We start from the raw sequence: 22,964 nt of genomic DNA, 5'->3' as shown, positions 1-22,964 counted from the left end.
TCCTACCGACAAGGGTAGGGGCAATCGGCGCTATCTCTGACGCTGTCGCGTGCGCCGCCATCTCTTTTCGAGATAGCACACACACCGGGGTCCGAGCGACCCCCCCCCCCCCCCCCAAGGAGACTAAAAAAAAAAAAGACCGGAGTGCTAGCTCCCGCAACTCCTTGCCAGTGATATTGAAACAGCTTTTGCCCTCCAAAGATCTCGTAAGAAAGTGCTCTTTTTGGGCGGTGCCCTTTTAGACATAAATGGGTTTGTTCCACTATAGTGTACACACTATCAAATAAAATGTTGCAGACAAAAGTAGCAATCGAGATGATTATTGGCAACTCGATTTCCAATAAAATATGCGAAGACTTCGAGGCTGATAAAGGAAAGCTAGTAGCAATGAAAGACACACTTGTAGCAGCGTATAACCTGAAAAAGTTGCCACATTAAACTCGTTGCCAATGCAAGGATAATGCACAGTTTCCTTCAAGAGTTTATCATACCTCAACTAAGATGGTGGACACAGCCGCTACATTGGGGGGAGGGGCACGGCTTCACTCTTGAGCAATAATTTCCACTCCGGAAATTTTTAGAACTTCCTTGCTCCCCTCAACCTCAACCGTTCACGCTCCTTCGCCGGGCACAGAAGGCCGGCGTGTTTCATCCCCGCTACAACCACGCCCATTTGCGGCCTTCGATAGCTTTCGCTCGCGCATAGAATATAGGACGCACAGGGCGACGTAGTCGATTCAGTAACATTTACGGCGACGGCAAAATTGTGGCTCGAGTGGCCCTATAACAGTGATCGCAATAAAAAAGACGGATAAGAGATGCATCGTTAAGTTGCCTTACAACACTGGCACATAAGGCGGTCAACGAGTGCCTGAAAATCGAAACGGATCAAGAGCCAATAGAGAAGTCCTGGCGCTGGAAGGCCTTTTAAAGACCAGCTACTACTTGCCTAAAAGCGGTATACTGAGGGCAGAGTAGCAGTCATTTGTTAAAGGAACGGAGATGGGCAGAAGCTGTATATTTGGGCATAACGCGAGTACAGGTGGCACTCAACTACAGAACCGAGACAAAGATCAAGCCGCGGGAAACGGGTAATAGCTTCATGTTTGGGCCGTCTTATGATCGCACGTAACAATCAACGAGGATTGAGTAATCAAAACCGGCCAGGAGTTGGGCCCAAAAGTGGTCTGCTTGTCTGAGAAGGCAAGTTTTGTAGAGACCACCTCCACCTTGTTTGGAAGTGGTCTGTTAAGAGCCGAGTAATAGACGTTTGTGAAAAGAATCGAGACGGGCAACAGCTATAATTTGGACATGTCTATAACGCGAGTACAGATTGACGAGGATAACCGACGCAAGGATCAAGCCGACGGCCGGAAGTGGTCCTTCTCCTTGCGCAGGAAGGCCATGGTGGAGACCGGGTCGTCGAGCTTGGCGTGCTTGTGCACCGAGGCCTCGCCGACGCGCATGAAAGGGTTGAAGCTGCGCTCCTCGGCGATGGTCGACGGTACGGTGGGCTCCTTCTTGGCGCGCTTCTCACGGGCCCAGTTCAGCTTGGTCTTGATCGCCTCGTTGTCCGGCTCGACCGTCGATGCGTACAGCAGGTTGTTGACCGTGTACTCGTGGCCGCAGTAGACACGCGTGTCGTCTGGCAGCTTAGAGAGTCGCTCGACCAGCGCCTTGTACATCTGGTCTGCCGTGCCCTCGAAGAACTTGCCGCAGCCAGCGATGAACAGCGTGTCGCCTGTGGGGGAAGGATGTCCACCCGTCAAAAATTTTACCCGAACAAACGGCAGAATTGTCCATCGAAGCTGTGTAGACCATTCTGCGAATGTGTTTCGGTGTTTCCAAATAGGGCGAGCTGTTTTTACCTTGCCGTTAACACTTAATATTTTACTGTACCCGAATCTAGTAAAGTTTTCTAGGAGCCTCAACTATACATACTACAGAGCTGAGAGAGGATTTGGAAGCACTTGAGGTCAAATGGGATGCTCGTAAAATCCTTCCATTCACCCATTCATCCATCCACGGTCAACACACTACAGCTAGGAACCACTGGTGCCATATCCCTCGACATCAAGCCAAAGCATTGTCTTAGCTAGCATGGACTGATAAATAGACACAGGGTCTTTTTTTTTAATACAAAAATGTTTTATTTCATGGTCCACCAACACTTCGCTGCATTGTTTCTGTCAGGGATATGGAGTTTGTAAACTGCACACAAATGTATAATGAAGAAAAACTAGAAGAAAGTTCCTTCGTCAGGAATCAAACCTACAACCTTCGATCACTGATGATAGGCGTTCAGCGCTATATCCATTGCATTATTGACGCACATGCATGAGGCTCCCCAAACTAGCATTATCATTTACTGTGGCATTACTCATGTCCTATAATTGTGACTGTCCTCATTATAGCTCCCAAATATAACAGCTTTCGGCAACGTTAGTCTGGTTCGATCACCGGCCGCTTTCGAAGCAATCAATTTTAGAGTGCCGGGACGTTCGACCTTCCAGCCAAAAAGCGACGAAGTCACTGCTAAAGTTTCTGTGGTCAACCAGACTTGTAATACGACTGCGACACTCCCATGCTTGAGTGTGTGCGTGTTTTCTATTTTCTTTTCTTTAGCCATCCCTTTCCCTCTTTTTTCCCACTTTACCTTTTCATGCCCATTACCTTTCCCCAGTGCAGAGTAGCAAACCAGACATTTTCTTCTGGTTAACCTCCTTGCCTTTCACCCAACCTTATTATCTTTCTCACACGCATTATTTGCCACTGTTCTCCTGGCTGGCTGGTCGGGCAGGGTGGTGCCGCCATCTGGAAGGAGTGAAGTCAAATGCTGCGTAATGACACTAAACAGCATCGATAGGGTGTGATTAGTTCACGACGTAGTTCGGGCATCTCGGTGCTAGCAAGGAACACCAGCCGCTTTGGCGTCGAGAATGCACTCGAGACACTATAGTTATGTTCTTTGCCTTTCGCATCGTGTTAGTGTGTGATAGCTCGTTTTCCGAGCAGAGCAGCTTCCACAAGCACCAACTGTGTTCCTTTGCAGTCCGAGTTTTCGAGTGTGATAGCACCGACTCATCAAAATTCCGCTATAGACATCGTTGAAAGGCAGCCCTGTCGACGGACCAAAGCAGTAGGCACACATTCACAGCTTGACCCGGAAAGTCCTTTGTCCGTTCATGGCTCAAGCTGCAAATCTCTGTTTCTCGCGTTCCTTAAGAGCACAGTGTGGTGGTGTAGGCATGACTATATCAGCATAGATTATCGTACTACTGTGGAGCGCACACCGAGCTGTTTCTCTTTTCAGCTGACGACACTTTGAAGGTATGCATATCGAATACCAGTGTGTATCATGTGCTTGTTCATACCATTTTTGAGTGGGATTTCTCATACACTGTGTCCAGGTATTTGTTAACGACTCCAGCAACCAGAAGAATTAAGTCACCATCATCAGTGGTAGCCATCAGGACGGAGGTGTGCCAGGCATCAACGTGGGCGCATCTACGTCAAACATTCAACATTGTACAAGCTATCATATGTCAATAAGTAATACACAAACTTCCACAAAGACAACTTTCGGCTTTGTATTATACTTCAGAGTAAGGATGATCCATGCCTTTTAGGGGCGAAGCTCCTTAAAGGGCCACTCAGCACGCCCCATATCAAATTTGAGTAAGACCGTGGAAATCGTTGGGTGTCCGATGAGGAACATTTTGCCACAAAAATGTTTTCATTCGGTTGATTACGAGCTGAGAAAACAGTTTTTTTTTTTTTAAGTGGCGCGAAATGAGGATGAGAGGAGACGAGCTTGAAACCCTTGCCGCTCCTCCGCTTAGCCTTCGCAAGCCGAATTTCTTCCCTACACTCTCCGGCATCCAACCAAGAGGTCACGTGCACATGACGTGCCCGAACAAGCCCAACCCCCGTGCACGCGAGCAGAGTTTTTTTTTTTGTTATTGTTATTGACCAGCGTTGTTTTGAGGTCTACTGCCTATTTCTGCAGGATGGTTTGGAAACGCTGGCTTAGACACAGTAGAACAGATCAGCACAATGAGTGCTCGAAGGCGAATTAGCCTCGCATCTTGCAGCAATTCACGAGAAAAAAAAATGAAAAAAAGAACGCTCACATTCCCTTATTAAGTCTCATTATTTATCTAGAGATTTATCAATCTCTTCAAGCAACAAATACATAAACTACGCATGTCGTGTAAAATGATTTTCGCCATGTCACGTGCAACTGTTGGCGACGTCAGAGCATAGTCGCCAACCGACAACCATCAGGGAACGTGCACAGATCTCATCTTTGCCGACTTCAGGCTAGATCCAATACCACAAAGCAGTAATGTTGAAGGCAGAACGGTACTCGCAAATCAACACAGTATATCATTTATGACCAATAAACCTTGCATATAACTGTACCCTGCTTTGTCACCCACAAACATGCTAGAGTGATCAATGTCGCGGGTGATTGATGGTACCACCGAACGATCCCACTGCTTCCCCCATTCATCATCATTCACTTCGAGGACATGCCATGTTTTTTTTAAAGAAACTCAGCGGTCATCGACTAGTGTAGTGGAGAAAGCACCAATCGAGTGCTGCAGTGCACAAACAAAAATTTCCCGCAGTTCAACGTTGGCTATCGCCGACCGACTGAGAGGAGTGCGTGGAAGAGAAGACCAACCGACACTACACATGTCCCTTGCCATGACGACGCACGTTCAAGGAGGAACTTGACGTTGCCTGAGCGAACGCATGCACACGGTCGTCTTAACTGCGTAGCGTTTTTGGAGACCAGCTTGTCATCCATCCATGGAACTCATGTGGCGTGTTCACGCTCACAGTAAAGTGCTCAATGCAAGCCATAACAAGGTTAGTAATGCTCAACACCGGGTTGAAATGAACAAACAAAATAGCATAAGAAACAGAAATGACCAAAACAAAAGCAACCGCAATAACAAACTTGGAATCGCTAAAACACCTTGGGGTCACGTGGCTGAGACATAGCGCAAAATTTTTTCTCTCACCGACTCTTCTATGACACCACACAGAATGGTGGAAATGACCCGACGGAACTCGCTGTAAACGACGTATACATCTCTACTGCCATGAAAACCAGCAAGTCCAAAAGGCGCATCAAAAGGTGGTACACATGCCACCCACCAAGTTTGCGAATCGCCTTAACAAGATTTTACTCGTGCCAGGTAAACCGCACATGCTTACATCAAACATTGCCGTCATCAATGGTATGGCAAACGAAGCAACGGGAACTCTACAAACGGGAAGCTCTGCCTGACCGTGCTACACACTTCAGGTTTCAGAGTGGCGAAACTGAATTTCTTTTTCTTTTTTGAGGAGGAGCGTTTGTACCTAGAGGAGGAGAATTATATCCCGAACGGAAACTGCAATGGACCATGCTTGTATGGACGCATCAAAGAGAGAGAAAGAGAGAAGATAGCAACATGAAACAGAATGCCCCTCTCTGTATTTTTCTGAGGAAAATGAGCAGGTGCCAACAACACGGCCAGTGGCACAGAGAGAAAAATAAACATGCTTTCACTGTGCAAGCGTATATGCACAGCATATACCTTGGGTCGCACATGCACCCCCTTCTGTTCCTCACTAAAGCATCCCCGTGGTTTTTCTGACGTAGTTAGTGTGTTTTGTGACGTTTGGTTTCACTATCTATTCTTCTCAGCTGTCGGATATGCAATTTCGAAGAAGGGGTTTCTGAATGAACCATACTTCTTTCGACAGGATGGCTACAAAGAGAAAACACCGAAGCCTTAGAAATGTTCCATAACCTGAGGTGTTACCGTAATTACTCGAATCTAACGCGCACCTTTTTTGCGGTTAAGCGAGTTCATAAATCACATGCGCGTTAGAATCGAGTACGAAAAAAAAAAATGAATGCGGTCATTCTATTGCCATCGGCATTTTCAAAATGGCCGCCCCCTACGTGCGTCGGCATGGTGCGTTGGCCATTTCTGCCTATGTGTTTCCCATGTGCGGCACTTCGTACGTGTGCTGAGGAGTTCGTCATCTTGTAGTGGATTTGCATCAACTGCATGAAAGGGCCGACTCCGAAAACTCGAGTGCACCACGATGCCGCTTTTAAAAGAAAAGTGATCGCGTGTGCAGAAACGGATGGAAATCGGGCCACATCGCGGTCGTTCGGAGTTCCTGAAACGTGCGTGCGGGACTGGCGGAAACAAAAGCAGAAGATTGTCGACAGCAAAGCTTCACGCAAAGTTTTACTTGGGTTTTAGCAGCGCGAAAAATGCACAAAAGACAAGAAAGGGACGAGACAAGCACTGACTTCCAACTGAAATTTTATTGACGAGAAGGCCGTTAATATGCAATGGAGCACAAAGAGTGAAAAAATGACGTATTTTAAGATACAGATTATCACCTTAACGGCCTTCTCGTCAATAAAATTTCAGTTGGAAGTCAGTGCTTGTCTCGTCCCTTTCTTGTCTTTTGTGCATTTTTCGCGCTGCTAAAACCCAAGTATGCCATACCAACTAGCCCAGTCAACCGCTCTATTAAGTTCACGCAAAGGCTTCAGTGGACCACAGCAGGGTCGGTTTTCGCAAATTGAAGAGCTGCTCGGCAAGTATGTGTTTGAGCAGCGAGCGGCACAGCGGCCCGTGACGACAGAACTGCTCCAAGTGCGGGCTATGCAGTTAGCCTTAGAAAAAGGGCTAATGCGGAGCCAGTTTAAAGCGAGCGGGTGCTGGCTAACTAACTTTATGAAGAGGAAAGGCTTTTCCCTCCGAAGGTGAACGGGCATATGTGAAAAGTTTTGCGGAGGAGTACGATGAAAAGCTTCACAGTTTTCAGAGGTTCGTCCTAAACTTGCGGCACAACGGCTACCTGCTCGGGCAAATCGGGAATGCCGATCAGACGCCTCTTTACTTCGACATGCCTGGCACCACAATCGGCGAGAAGAAGGGGGCGAAACAAGTTCGCGTGCTGACATCGGGCCACGAAAAAACTAGAGTGACGGCAATGCTCTGTTGCACATCAGATGGGCACAAGCTTCCCCCGTACCTTTTATTTAAATGGAAGACGCTCCCGAAAGGAGTTAATTTTTCGAGTGGTGTGATCGTGGGGGCGAGCGAGAAAAATGGGTGCGCGTTGCAATCGATGTCTTACCTTTTTTTTTTTTTTCGTCGAGGAAATCGGGTGCGCGTTACAATCGAGGGTGCGGTAGAATCGAGTAAATACGGTAAGTAGAGACACTGTTCAGAAAATACCAAAGACAAATTTAGGTCTGTTCGCACTGGCAAATTACCCTTCTCCATTGAAAGTGTACCTATGCACCTTGTCAACGAAGGCTTTCTAGGTGCCGCCACAATCCTTTCTCGGCTGTTCTTAACATGCGTGTTCTCCCGAAAATGCCCTGCTGACGCTGTGGTGGCAGCTTCTATACCCTTGTGCAACAGCTGAGAAAGAAGGAAATCCCTCTTTTCATCAAAAATGTGCATAGATGATGACTGGCTCTTACAACTGGAGTTTTATACGTGTTGCATAATTTGAACTGTTAAGTAGGGGCATTATTATTGAAATACCAAAAAAGAAAATCAGGTTGTTTTGCATAAAAATATTACCCTTGTACAATGACAATGGGCAGATTACTGGCTGAGAATCTTGCAATGAGTGACTCGTTTTGCGATGACCATGATGCTTGAGAGATGGAGAATGTCAGTTAGTTAATATGTATAGCATGCAAAATATTTGTGTTGTTTTCCAAAGTTTATAATATTGCTGTTCAAGCATATGTTTAATCATATGTTGATAGAACAGACCACTGAGCAAGCTGGTTAAAACTCATCTTAAGAAAGTGCAGCATCTCAACGATTTATTGGTATGTGGCGTTTAACGTCCCCAAACCACCATATGATTATGAGGAACACTGTAATAGAGCTCCGGAAATTTTGAACACCTGGGACTCTTCAATGTGCACCCAAATGCAAGCAAACGGGCCTACAGCATTTTTGCCTCCATAGAAAAAGTAGCCGCCGCAGCCGGGATTCGATCCCGTGACCTGCGTGTCAGCAACCAAGTACCTTAGCCACTAGACCTCTGCGGCGGGGCAGCATGTCAAGGATAAAGGGAGACGAGGCAGGCACCATCTTATTGTGTCACCCTTTGTCCCTGTATTGCTGCACTGTTTTTGCACAAACGTTAATGAATAGACATCAACAATTATTTTTTCCTGGTTTTTTCTCCCATGCCCCATTTGTACAATGCAAATGTGGGGCTTCACAGTGACCACACAAAACTGTTCCCTTGAGAGGAATATAAGAAAATAAACATGCTTTCATGGCTTGTGAATCTAGAGATATAATACTCCTGCTAACGGGAATTTTCAACTGCCATTGAACCAAACAGCAGTGCAACTCAATCTCAGATAGCAAGGCCTGAAGATGCAACTACCACCAACATTTGAACTACAGTTCCTTCAGCCAAGGATGGCGCACCCGATCGAGAGGTGAGAGCTGATAAGACAGTGAGGTATGTGTATGACAAGTGTGCTATCGCTACTAATAAAAAGCGCATAAGCATTGAACAAGCACTTTGCATGGATACGACAGATAACCTAAATACTGATCAGAATCTGGAAAGATTGCTAGCACAATTACACGTATGACAAAAGAGACCCCAGCTCTTCAAGACATGTACATAAATAAGAGAACCGACAGATAGGAGGCTGCACTGCTTTTGCTACAGAAATGAATGTTCGACCATGGAAGAGGAACACGGTGAAGTTGAACAAAAATCACATTTTGCCGTCAGACAGTTAGCAGTGAACCATACCAAGTCAAGATGATATAGACACGAAAAAAAGAAGTGGGTGCATTCCGTGGTTTTTTTTGTTGATGTTGAAAAATCATGAAACTATTCAAAATGAAATTATGAATGAAAAGCTTGCCTGGCTCAGTTATTTCTTGGTATCACACAGCTTTGTCAAACAAAAAAAAGGGGGCCTTTTGATCGATTTCTCTTCTTTCATGCATTACGTTGGTAATAGTTCAGAGTCTGAAAATGCTACAAAAAACTCAAATAACTGTTTAAAATTGGTTCGAACTTCCAATGTGCTATCACTTGACCACACGTCTTGACTGAATCAGTGGGCCCAGAAAGTGCTGAAAGTAAGCCGCCGTTCAGCTATTACCCAGCGTGCAGGAAACTCAGGGATGGATAAATGAGGGACACTACATGCAGTACACTAACTTTACATTTAGTTGTCTTAAAGTTTCTTCTGCACTAAACACTCGTTACTGTGTATTAGTGACCGTTAACAGTTACCATTGTGAATCACTGTCCAGCTGATTACACACTGATTTCTTTGTTATCTTCTCCACACGCTGTTTCTAGTCAAACCAAAACATTAGATGGATATGGAAGCTACTGCCAGCTGTAATGCACTCAGACTGGAGAGTCCATTCTAAAGTGAACTTTCAGAGGCAAGTTTCGTTCATCTAGATATTTATATTTAGAAGTGCCAGTGTAACAAGAGTACTCGTGAAAATAAACTACATGAAAAGTTGAGGGCTTCTTTCTCGCTGTTATTTATCTACTGAGTACTAGTGGATTCAATCCGTCAACGACCCGAAGCCAGCAGCTGATTCACTGTGGCACTGACATGCCAAAGTGTGCTGAAGTTGTCAGCTGACTCTCTGCAGAATCACTCGGCAATGTACGATGCCTAACTCTGTATAACTAAGCCAACCAAACAGTTCACTCGCACGAGGCTCGCTATCACTTTTGTTTATAGGGTCGCCGGCTTTACTGCGTTGCAAATAACGTCCCGACAACATGTCATTACATATTGTCAACACTGACTGTGCGCTTAGCTTATCTGTTTGTCAGCTGCTTTTCACTGTGCTGGCAAGCATTGGGTCCAAAGCGTTATCAAAAGCTGCTCTCCTGGCTACGCTATGCAGCTATGCGCTATGCTACGCATGGCATCAGCAAAACAGCATAAGTATACACCGTTTTGTGCTATCTGCGGAGCACTGGATGCCATTTAGGTTGTTGAAACACCACTGCACTTTTGTAACAATTGGATATATGTAGTATGTGTACATTATGTGTTAGTACTCTCACCTCCTTTCTTCAGCACTACACAGCACACCACAAGTAATATCAGTAATATCACACACCACCCTGAGTTATATGTACACACAGGTACATACTATTACCCTAAAACAATCTCTGCACTATGGCGCTCATAAATTAGGTGGATCTTACACAGTCTTTTATGCATAGGAACAACCATGATTCCCAGTCTGCATCAATTACATCGCCACAAAATATGTAACAACTCTGTTATTCCTAGTCCATCTATTGCACAGGGAGGGTTACAATGGACGTTCCCACCAGCGAGAGGGGATGCATCGTTTTCGGGCTGTTGCATCGAAGTACAAAGGCTGACGGCACTGCATTTTTTGGAGGGCCGTGCCCATTTACAACAGCCGGGAGGGGGAATATGGCGTTGCCCAGAAGCCAGTGTGAGAAAAGTGCGTACTAACGAGCCCAGTAACCCATCTCGCTAGTGCAAACAACATGTACTATATCAAAGAAGAGTGTCGAACTGCCTTGGCTCCCTGCACCCTCTTTGCACAAGTTTTTGTGCTGTGCCAGGCATACGACAAGCGCATCCCATGAAGTCTTTCTCTACAATTACTCCGTCATCCCAACAATGACTGCAATGAAATTTTAATATTAATATTTAATATTACTATCAAATGCAAGCATCTGTACTATCATAATAATCATTAATTAGAATCTATATGTAGAACAGCCTCATTGGGAAAAAAAACACACATGTATTTGAACTTGAGAAGGCCTGCCTTTTGTTAAATAGCTGGTGCAAAAGCATTGCCTAGTTGTTCATTCATATTTAGAGGAAAATGCACTATCAGTGAAGACTATAAAGTAAATCAAACTTGAGGCGCACTCAGAGCAAAACTAACCCAAAACCACACGGGTAACACAAAAAATCACAGGGCATAAAAAAAAACGTTTCCCTGTTATTAAAGCACTCATCCTTTTTAAACACCTTCACTCTAATCGCATCTTGTTTCCCACCTGCGTGAACAGTGTCCATAAGAGAAGTGTGCATTCGAAAAAAGTATGTCAAGCAGTCTACGTGTACTGAGAGCGGCTGCACAGCCACAACCAATATGATCATGCACAAGTGTCGGCATGGCAGGGTTGCATTATTTTCTACCAACCACAAACAAACGTATGCACAAGCAGACATGAAGGTAGGCATTCAGGACTGTGAATTTCCCATGCAGCCAATGCAAAAAGCTCTGCCAATTTGGAGGGTGACACCATATTTCAGATTCCAGAGTGACACCTCTAGCAGTGCAAGCAGAGAATAGAAGGTCACTTGGTCTCCTCCATGTTCTTTACTTTACTGCTAGCTTTTAATATTCAGAACACAAACCTCCAAATGAGCCATACCTTTATTTTTTTTTTCTATTTCAGCTAGCAACAATACAGTCCCAAAGCTTTCAAATCTTGGTAGATACATATTTGCTCAAAATTTCTTTCAAGTATGGCTGCACAGTGATACAACAGATGAAACACGTTCTTGGAAACATTTCGGCACGTACACAAGTGACGAAAAACCGAAAGGCAGGAAGACAAACGGCCTTCTGGCCTTTCGATTTTTCGTCTATTGTGTGCACGCCGAAATGTTTCCAAAAATGTCCTCAAACGAACTCGCCCAACTTTCCCTACTATTGCAGTGAAACAACACTTTTCAGACGTACAAATACGGATACTGTTGGAGGGAACACAGAAAACCCACAGGAGTGCTTGTGCCACCCCCTGTGTCTCGCAAAAACTTTTCGCGGGGGGGGGGGCAATAAAACTATTACGCAGGGTGTCTGCACATTGAGTGCATCAAATTAGTGCACTCCAAACACCCAAGAAGCGTCCTTGAGTGCAACTCCTAGGGAGATTAGCCTAATGGCGATTTCCGCCAATGCTTTGGGGAATACGAATATGTCAGACGGTGATAACATGCATTTCGTAGTGAGGCTGGTAAGCAAACGCCCGCAGCCCTTGCTAGACGATGGCGAGCTCACAGAACCTATGCACGGTGACACAGACAGCAGCAGCGGACTAAGTGTGCTATGCAAACTCTACAATCTTTCTGGTACCCTATCACAAATTAGCACGAGAAAAAGCAGAAGTATGTAAACAGAGCAACATTAAAGGGATACTGAGCAAAAATGGGAAAAACTGACAGAACTTCGAAATTCGACTCGGAAGATGCCACTGTTCTGATAAACGGAGTCGATTTCCCATATTTTTGAACAGTTGGTTGTATGTTTGACGAATTGTCAGCACGCAGCGGCTGCTCGCGAGTGCAAGCCATGACATTGACTCACCGAAGCGCATACAGGATGCACGTGTTCTTGTCCTCCTCTTCCTTTTCTACACTTTTACTCTCAGCCCACCCTTCTCTTTCCACAAAAGCGCTGTTGCTCTGCCGCCAGCCGGAAGCACTGCTCACTGCTGTTGCTGTTCGCAGCGTGCAATTACTGGCATTGTTGGTTTGCTCGTTTCGGGCAAGTCTGACATCACTAAACGTCACCTTCTCTAGTTCACGAAGCCGCCACTATACGCATTAAATTCGTTATTTTCCCATAGTTTATGCTTGGAATGAAGGTTGTGTCTATTGGTTTCAGGATCCAATCTATCAATTTGGCTGAAAATATTGGCAGCAAAAGTTTTGTTCAGTATCCCTTTAAGTCGCCACAGTGCGACTATTAGGGAGCACGTTGTGTACCTGTACATCTGGCAACTAATTATCGTGCCGTCACTTAGTTCACGCAACTGGGGAAGGAATACAGATCTCATTAGTGGAGAGAGTCGGAAACGCTGATTTTCCAGAAGTCATAGCAAGCTCCAGCTCTCGTGCTACATCTCACAGTTGGATCTCTTAAAGTGGACTCCATTTCGATGCACCCGAAGCCACTTTTGAACTGTTAAGTTTACAAGAGCACATTGACATTTTTTGCAGCACTCTGTAGTTTCCCATTGACTGCATGTGTTCAGCGTAAACAGCACGGGGTGAATTGACATCCAGAGGCTCCGACCGTAAATTTGCCTGCATCCAGAAAACAGAGTTCCCCAATCTAGTGAACTGTGTTGACTACTTATGATAATGTCCATTAAGGCGCAGTAGTCTTCCAAATGCTGTATGATGGAAACTTGAATATCAAACTAAGAATATTGCATGTGCTCAATGGTCGATGCAGACTTTCAGAAAAACTGCAACAGGGTCTTTGGGCAACACAGTCACTTGACGCTTGAACGACGTCAGCTACGAAGTCATTCTCGATAGCGGTTACAATTCCAGTCGCCGGAAGATGTGCATGTTGGGCGCGTGAAATCGTACGTGTCCAGCAAACTCTCTCTCGTCATGTAGAAGCCAGTGAATACATGTGGACTTTTCTAAATAGAGCACCTGGGCTGCGCATCGCGACGACACATCTTTCGGAGGGAGGGAAATGCCACGTGCGTGCTACGGAGAAGACTGAGATAACGGCGCAGACGCACAGGTGCACCCTTGATACAAAAGGCAGTAACGAGAAAGAAGAATGCTTTGGCGCAAGGTAATAAAAAAACCGACCTGCTGTCGCTTTCTTTATCTGTTTAACACGACCCCTGTCTTCACTCAGGTGATATCTTACACGTGTTTCCAGTTTCCTGTGTGTGGGAATCATTAACACTTCATTCCAAAAAAAGAACAAAATGTCCTTTTTGCAATGCCTCAAGATTGTGTCAGTGTACTGGAATAAAACAACCAGGAGCGAGCATAACAAGATACAGTCAGCCTTGGCAAGCAAAACTCCACGAAGACATTCCCTTCACTGTTTCCCATGCAGTGACGACCAAACACACAACCTACAAGACACAGTGTATAGGAGCTACTTACGAGACATCTGCAAAAGGCACTAGTGCGGCAGCCGCCGTAGCTGTGGTTGGGAGCAGTCGCCATTTTAGGAACACAACCGAGGTGCTTGGCCACTCGTGTGATATCTTTTGTCATGACTCGTGACATCAGACTGTCGCATGCCAGAACACAAAGGACCATGGCTACATTGGCCGGATGTAGGCATTCACTAGCACTACCTGGCAAGCCGAGCTCAGTGAATACCTTCTATTAGCAGCGACTCTTCTATTCACCTGCACTGCCATAACTGCTTGCAATGTATGCTCCGCTTTCATGTGGAGATCATGTGCTTGACAATATGGCCTTTCTTTCTTGCTTCAATTGCATTTCTCCATGCTCACTCCTAAGTTGTCCTTGCGCTATGGTAGTGTAAGAGGTGATGACAGTTATAGCGCGAGAACAGAACGACGACAAAGAGACAAGAAGGACACGAGCACCCGTGTCCTTGTCTCTTTGTTGTCGTTCTTTTCTCGCGCTATGACTATCGTCATGTCATACCAACTGGCCCAAACTGCCTGCCACACTTCTAACGTAGCGTAAGAGTGCACTACTTGACATAACTACCTGTGAAGACGGCGGGCGCTTCTCCGTCCGCAGCCGGCACAAAGTAGCAAACGTGACCCGAGGTGTGACAGGGGGTCAGAAGACATCGAACTGTCAGCTTGCCGACCTTCAGCTCCTGGTTGTCGGTGACGTGCTCCGTGAGACGTGGCACACGATCGTCGCCACCAAACACGCGCAGCTTGGGCGACTGCTCAAGCAGCCTGTCATTGCCCCCCGAGTGGTCCCAGTGGTGGTGCGTGGTGAGCACCGTGGTGAGCCGCACGTCAAGCTTGCTCACCTCGTCGAGCACCTTGGCCGGCTCGACTGGATCAACGACGGCGCACTCGCGTGTTGCATCGTCCACCAGCAGGTACATGTAGTTGTCCTCCAGCGCTTTCAGCACCTTCACCTGCATTGTGCGTCGGAGTGCCGGGCGGGGTGCCACCTGCAAGCATACGCAGGTGTGTAGTCAGGTCCGACCGGGAAGAATTTCAAAAAAAAAATGCATGAGCGAAAGCTCTAACAATGCATTGCTGGCAAAGGCGGAGCCATGTTTTGTTTCAGAACCATGCTTTTGTTGGACCTTTCCCCGCTAAGAGATACACTGGTTTCGTTCTGTTAATGCAAATGTAACCCTTTTCATGATTCACAAGTGAGCTTCTTTGCACTGCGTACTTGAACAGGTAATAGCGGCACATGTCGGGCTTCAAGTGGAGGCACGGTCCTAGTTCAACACACTAAGGCTTGTCTAATATGAATGTTCATACCAAGAAAGGAGACTTCATTTTCCATGTCATTGAGTAAGCAAAGTGCACTTGAACAGGCTATTTGCACTAAATGAGAAGCCGCCATTAGTTGTTCAAACTGCATAGCAGGAAATGTAACTTTACAATTTGAAAAGGGTCTATTATAATCTAACACATTGTTGTTCCTGGAGAAAGTAACCCATTGAGATGACTATTGATGACTTCATCACCAATAAAAGTCACCCGGACCTTGGGCCTTGTTAAAAAAACTTGTAACGCAAATGTACCCGTCGAGCGCTATCCGACTCAAAAACATTACCAATATTAAACTGGCATGGCATGCAAGTAAAAATCCGCTTTTTGTTTGCTGAACACGGGCGTTTTATCGTGCCGCTGCCAAGATGACGGATTTTTTGCTTCACTTTCGAAGTGTGGCAGCTTGGGCTAGTTGGTATGGCCTGACGATAGTTATAGCGCGAGAACTAAACGACGACACAGAGACAAGAAGGCACAGAGACTTCTTGTCTCTGTGCCTTCTTCTTGTCTCTGTGTCGTCGTTTAGTTCTCGCGCTATAACTATCTTCACTTTCGAGGCATAGCTCCCCCTCCTGCATTTTTTTACTTAGTCCTGCTTGGTTACAACCTAAGAAAAAATACAAGCTCCGCCCCCAGAAAAGCGACGTGCCCCCCTGCAGAGTTGATTTAGGTTATTCCCACTGACACGATAAGTGATTTTTGACTGCTAATGTCAAATACTACACATGCCCAGTTTTGTCGTCCATGCACTGACCTTTGCATATGGTTGAGCAGTGGCATCAGAATCACTACAATGTTTTAACAAGTTCAGGATCCCAGCTGAAACCATCAACAATGACATGCATGCGTACATAAAAATTACGTACCCAAAATACATGAAAGGTGCTTGATGTCATTGAAAGGAACAAACGCGATTGGATATCATATGCCCAGACCGGGAATACAAAATTTCAAGCTTGCAGGCACTGCCTTATGATTGGCTCCCTATCAAAGTTTTTTAACCTGGGGTGACATCTGTCTCCTAAGTAACAGATATCTTTATGATAAACTTGCTAGCAAGAGAAAACAGACACAAGTAAGAAAACAGGCAGAACACCACAAGTGCTACGACCTCCGTATAATTCGGCAGACACTCATCTATCAGGCTGTCAGGCGGCTCCACAGTCACCTGGGAGCAGAGAACTCGGGCTGACTAGCGGGCTGCCTCGTCAGAACGAATGGGTGCACTGGGGTCCAAATTCGGCTAATTTTCCTGTTTAGACTGGCCAGAACCCTTGATGATTCAGGTGAGATCGTACACTCTTCGGAATTCCAGATGGCCATTTTGCTATCACTGATAACGAAATTGGCTTCCATTCCAACGCGAGTGCTATCGCACACCTTCAGCTGTGTCCGTGTCGCCGCTTCTGATGATGGTAGCCAATAGGGGGCACTTCAACTGTCAACCACGGCTGAAGTGCCCCCTATTGAAATTGAAGGGCAAGGATCAGAAACTTCAAAGAAAGCTAGAGGATGGGATGCGTAAGCTCCGAAAAGCCTCTGGGAGTGTGCATGTGACCATATGCACAGTCCCAGAGGTCTGGGGGCAGCCTCGTGGGATTGAAAGGAGGGTAGTGGAGGCCAATTGTGTGATCAAGGGTTTGAGCTGGCAACTCGGATACAGCGTTATGGAAGTTAACCAAGACGTGTACGAGCCCGGCGCTCGCCCCTTTGCACAGGATGGCATTCACTACAGTGGTGCGACGGGCAGGAGGGTCGGTAACAGAATGGGTCGCCAAGCCATAGCTTTTTTAGGGGGACCCAGAGCACTGAGGCCAACAGTGTAGCCAAAGACGGACCTAAAGGGGCACAAATATTCAAGCCACACGAAGTCCGTGAGAGAAGAAATCGACGTAAGCACAAGGGCCGAGCTAAGTCAGACGTAGGCCATATTAACATGCAGGGTGGCAGGAATAGGTTAAAGTGGGAAGAGATAGAAGAGCAATTGAGGCAGGAGGAGCTGATGGTATATGGGGTTGTGGAGACACATCTTCGGGACCTGGAGCAACCACCCTGCAATCCAGACTATGTATGGGAATATTGCAATAGAACAGAAGGCAGCAAAAAGGGGGGTGGAATTGGTGCATTTATACATAAGAGCATGGGTTGGCAAAGAATCAAGTAGGGATGCAAGGAACATTTATGGCTAAAAGGGAAAGTGGCAGGGCAAATGACACTCCTTGGTTTTGTGTACTTGTGGACGGGAGCAAAGGCCAGAAAGGAAAACCAGGCAATGGTAGAGTGTATATCAAATTACATTGAGGAGTTAGGAGGAGAGTGCGAGATAATTATACTAGGAGATATGAATGCACACGTAGAAGATATACATGGCTATACTGACTCAACAGACAAAATGCTCATGGATATGTGTGAAAGGCATGATTTGATCATTTGCAACAGTACCGAGAAGTGTGAAGGGCAAATACCATGGGAGGTAGGAAGGCTGCAGTCAAGGATAGATTACACACTGATGTCACATAGGATGCATGATAAGCTCAGGGGAATGCACATAGATGAAGGTGGCTCCAGAAGTCTGGGTAGTGATCACAAACGTATCAAGCTAAGTTTTCGAAGAGCAGCGAAAGTGAGAAGGAGACAAGATGAGCAACTACAGGAAAATTTTCATTCAGAAAGGCAAATAGAAATTGCTACTAAACAAATTGAGAAAGTAATCACTGAGGATAATAAAAATCTGTGGACATACACAAATCTAATTAGACTGTTTGGGCTAGAGCTTGCTAAGGCACGTGACAAGTCACCTCGGAAAAGAAGACACAAGCCCAAGAGTTGGTGGGATGAGGAAGTTAAGAGAGCCATAGCAAAACGTCAGGAAGCCTCTAGGGAACACAGACATGCTAAGCAGCGGGGTGAACCGACAGATGATGTTGAAAGAAAATGGGAAATCTTTCTAAGCTCTAGAAGTGAAGCATCCCTCCTGATCAATGAAAAGATTACAAGAAAGGGTACTCAGTGGCTGGCAGAAGTACATAAAAAGGACAGAAAGGCAGCTGTGAAATTTTGGAACCATCTAAACTCCCTAAGAAATAAAACAAACCTAGAGCAGAGGTTTATAACTACAGCTCAGGGTGCTAGGCTAGAAGGGGACGAAGCTATTGAATATATATGAACAAGGGTGACACAAAAATTTCAACAAAGAAGTGCCTTATGCACCACAATAGAAAGGGATGGATCAAGTGGCACAATGGCTCCATTTTCACAACGAGAGTGGGAAAGGGCTGAGAAAAGGGTTCCTAGTAGTACATCAACAGGCCCAGATGGCATTCCAATTAGGCTGATAAAAACATTAGGTCCGAAGTCTAAGCAGGCTTTGAGAGAGGCAGTGAGCACAATAATAATCGATGGTGAAGTTCCCGATGGATGGAAACTTAGCAGGATGAGCATGATCTGTAAAGGAAAGGGGGACAAAGCTGACATAAACAACTACCGTCCTATAACAGTGACATCAGTGGTCTACAGGCTGGTGATGCAGATTATAAAGGAAAGACTGCAGGCGTGGATAGAGGATGAGGGGGTGCTGGGGGAACTGCAGAATGGGTTTCGGAAACACAGGAGGTTGGAAGACAATCTGTTCTCACTGACGCAGTGCATCGAAATAGCAGAAAAGGAACACAGGCCCCTGTGGCTAGCATTTTTGGATATTAGGGGAGCGTACGATAGCGTGGTTCAAGAGGAATTGTGGGGAATACTGGACACACTAGGCGTGGAACATGTAGTCACTAATCTTTTAAAGGATATCTATAAAGGTAGTAAGGTAGTTATAAAGTGGGAAAAACAGGTACCCGAGCCCACAGAGGTGAAACGGGGACTTAGGCAGGGGTGTCCACCGTCATCCTTGTTATTCATGATGTACCTACAAGGATTAGAGACCAAATTAGAGGGAAGTGGACTTGGCTTCAACCTCTCTTTAGTCAAACAAGGAAAACTCATTGATCAGGCACTACCAGCATTAATGTACGCAGATGATATAGTGCTAATGGCCGACAACAAGGAAGATTTGCAGAGATTGATGGACATCTGCGGTAATGAGGGAGGTAGGTTAGATTTTAGATTGAGTAAGAAAAAATCAGCAGTCATGATTTTTAATGATAACGAAGGTAGTGAGCTTAGAATACAGGAGGTCACGCTAGAGATAACAGATAAATAAAAATATCTGGGCATATGAATAAGCAATGGGACCGAGTACCTAAGGGAACACGAAATATATGTGACAACTAAAGGTAACAGGAATGCAGCAGTGATGAAAAATAGGGCACTGTGGAATTACAATAGGTATGATGTTGTGAGAGGAATATGGAAAAAAGTCATGGTTCCTGGGCTGACGTTCGGCAATGCGGTCTTGAGCATGAGATCAGAAGTTCAAGCAAGATTAGAAATTAAGCAACGTGGAATAGGTAGGCTTGCCTTAGGAGCTCACGGGAATACACCAAATCAGGGAGTACAAGGTGATATGGGATGGACATCATTTGAAGGCAGGGAAGCTAGCAGCAAGATAAAATTTGAGAAGCGATTGAGAGAAATGGGGGAGGAGCGTTGGGCTAGGAAGGTTTTCAGTTACTTGTACATGAAGAGTGTCGATACAAAAGGGAGGAAGCGAGCCAGAAAATTGACTGGTAGATACTTAGAAAACAGCAGGTGGCCAAACCAAAAAGAACTATCGGTTAAGAAGAAAGTGAAGGAAACGGAGACTGACATGTGGAGAATTGGCATGATTAAGAAGTCCACACTAGAGATCTATTGAACTTTTAAGCAGGAAATTGCCAAAGAAAGGATCTATGATAATACTCGGGGTAGTTCTCTACTGTTTGAGGCGAGGACGGGAGTATTGCGAACCAAGACATATCGGGCCAAATACGAAGGGGTAGACACAGTATGCAGTGCGTGTGGAGAGGAAGAGGAAACTGCCGAACACTTGATAATGTTCTGTAAAGAGCTTCACCATATAGTTAGGGATGATGGCGCAGAGTTTTTCGAAGCACTGGGGTTTAGGGACAGGGAGGGAAAAATAGACTTTAAGCAGGTAGACTTTAAGCAGGTAGGAGGTTATCTGATTGGTGGCTAAAGTCAAGGCACGAGTGAGAATTAAACCCTTCACTGCAAAGTAAGAATTCTCAACCTCACTATTTAACGGAAAAAAAAAAAGATAAATGTAATGTTTAGTTCACTAAGTATTACGGCTCGGTGGCGTTAGCCGCCGCCCGATCTAAAGGGTACAGCCACATCTATCTATCCATCCATCCATGGCTGAAGTGCCCCCTATTGAGGTGACCACAGTGGTACACTACCGACTTGCTGCCTATTGAGTCCGAGTGTCTTACTACGGCTTGTGCTCTCCTTCCCTCCTCTCTATGTTCAATATGGAGTGCACGTTACCAAGGAGGAGGGGGGGGGGGGGGAGATGATCAGGTTTTTTTTTTTTTTTTCTTTCTTTCGGCAGTCTTGCGGGACGTTTTACTTGCCTCGTGGTTTCCAAGCAGGCCTAGTGTGTCAAGGATAGCTCTGCCTTTGGTCCTTCACACCGATGATAGGACAGACGGATAAGTGCAAGCACTGCGGGACGATAGGAAGGCTCGACCACAAAATATGGGAGGGCAATAGCTCCCCAGAGGCTAAGCTGAACATAAATAGTGGAGAGGTACGAAAAGCCCCGCTGCGGTGCGAGGGCTCTGCTTCACAGCAGCAAACCAGCCAAATCCTCTTCGCCCGCTTTAATCGCGTAAAAGCCGGCCTCCGTAACCTAGGCCTGTGCGCCCGTAACGCGGAGTAGGGGGCTTACTTATCTCGCGGAACGTAAAACTTATCACCATCATCAACGTCAAACGAGATTGGACGCAACGTCTATGCCCATTCTCTCGTGGTGGGACAGTGACAACGGAGTTTATACTTCGGTGGCGAAAGACTACAAAAGACGGCAACGGGCGCGCTACAGACTGCGCTGACGATGTTTGCCGCTTACACCTGGTTGCCAAGGGTAGCATGCATGGTTTCCAAGGATTTAAGCGTGGGTTACACTTTGCATGCTTCGCAGACTTCTTAGCATGCCGAAACGTGCTGTTGCAGCGTTTTACAGAAGTGCCTGCAGAATTGCAGAGCAGCAACGCCTAGAACCTTCGTTCGTTGTTTATCGGAACTAATCCAATAAGTACGGCGCCAAGACGAGCGCGCTAAATAAACGACGAAATGGTTAGTGGCGAACGCGCATTTGCGGCACAGCCTACGCTTCCCGTTGCAGTATCGCCGAGCAACACCTACAAGCAAGTGACACCACGTACTAAACCAACGACGATGTCAGTATTCGATTACTAAACTGGATAATCAGCCGCGCGATGCCAGTAACGCTAGTCCTCAAACGAAGAACGGTGAAAGGAAGAAACTTTCTCACGTAAAGGCGCTGGAAAAGATGGTTGCGACAGGCAGCAACAAGCTTGCTTCTGGTGAGGGTGGCTATTGACATGTAGGGAAAAGAAACTGAAAAAACGGCGATCACAGTTATACACGATCGCGAGCTAACGTGAGCCCAGAAGAATAAATCCAGCAAGTGGGCGTGACGTCAGGCAACTACTACTATCCATGGATTTAGTAAAACTTGTAATAACGTATGGAGAAGTAAACACATATTCCCCACTGAAGACGGTTAAGACGTAGGCTGCGAGCTTGGCAGTTGGCCGAAGATTTATTTTGACTGCCACCTTCAATTAAATACAGTAAGCGCTGTGACCGCTTCAGATAGCTGGAGGTATTCTGGAATAAGCGACGTCATGTTTCCCCCAAGCCACAGTTATAGCCTTGAAGATTCGTAGACAGTAGCACCTGCAGCGCCCTTGTTGCGGCGGTTAGTGGAGGCCTTAAGACTGCTTTATCTCGAAGGCCATGTATGCGTACTGCTTATTTATTGCCGTGGGACTTCTAAAAGCTGCGAAATTTACCAAAAATATGACGTTCACACTAACTGAAGCGTTAATCTTATTTAAACTGCATATTTGCGCGTGCTTTAACAGGCTGAGATAAATCTGCCTTTTCCGTGGAAACTCACTGATCAGTGTGGAAAGTGGGTCAACAGAGAATCTGGGTCAATCCCACAAAGTGGGTCAACCGAAAATCGCGTGACCTATTTTTATGGCGCTTGTTGCTTTCAGCAGGGACAGTGGAGTAGGAGCATCAGGATCTTTCAAAGACTGGTAAGTAAACCAGAGCACCAAGATCCCTACTATAAAAAATGATCGCAGTTCTGCTGAACCACAAATGCGCGATGTATCAGCTCACAGTGCTATAGAATCATATGCTTGTGAAGGTTTCGAAAGCGTTCTGCTTGTTCAATTTAAGATAACGTGGCCAACCAAACACAACGCATTGCTCTACTCCGTAGGGCCGGTCAATCAAAAGCAGGGGCATTGCCAGAAATGTTTTTCACGGGGGGCGGGGGGGGGGGGGCACTTTTTTGAAATGGACATTAATGTTCGCTCTCTATGCCATGGTGCACGCACTGGTGACCACTTTGTCGGTACGCAACTAGTGAACACATCAGCGTTAGTCTGCACCGCGGTGCCTTGCATCAAGTCACGTAATCAAGCCCGTCAGACAGACTGATC

The 22,964-nt window shown here is 46.0% G+C and overlaps 1 protein-coding gene across 1 annotated transcript; it reads right to left on the bottom strand.

Annotated features, from left to right (window-relative positions):
* Window positions 1–1,269: 1,269 nt before the first annotated feature.
* Window positions 1,270–21,944, bottom strand: tzn (hydroxyacylglutathione hydrolase tenzing norgay). The gene is made up of 3 exons (XM_037430747.2): window positions 21,758–21,944; window positions 14,558–14,981; window positions 1,270–1,741 (listed from the first exon to the last, which is right to left on the bottom strand). Exons 1-3 carry the CDS (start codon window positions 21,827–21,829, stop codon window positions 1,359–1,361), a joined length of 879 nt encoding a protein of 292 aa, XP_037286644.2. The 5' UTR covers window positions 21,830–21,944; the 3' UTR covers window positions 1,270–1,358.
* Window positions 21,945–22,964: the final 1,020 nt, after the last annotated feature.

This window comes from Rhipicephalus microplus, chromosome 7 (genome assembly GCF_043290135.1).
Source record: "Rhipicephalus microplus isolate Deutch F79 chromosome 7, USDA_Rmic, whole genome shotgun sequence".
Taxonomy (NCBI): domain Eukaryota; kingdom Metazoa; phylum Arthropoda; class Arachnida; order Ixodida; family Ixodidae; genus Rhipicephalus; species Rhipicephalus microplus.
Note: the sequence above shows the minus strand (reverse complement) of the source record. Positions and strands in the feature narration are given on the sequence as shown.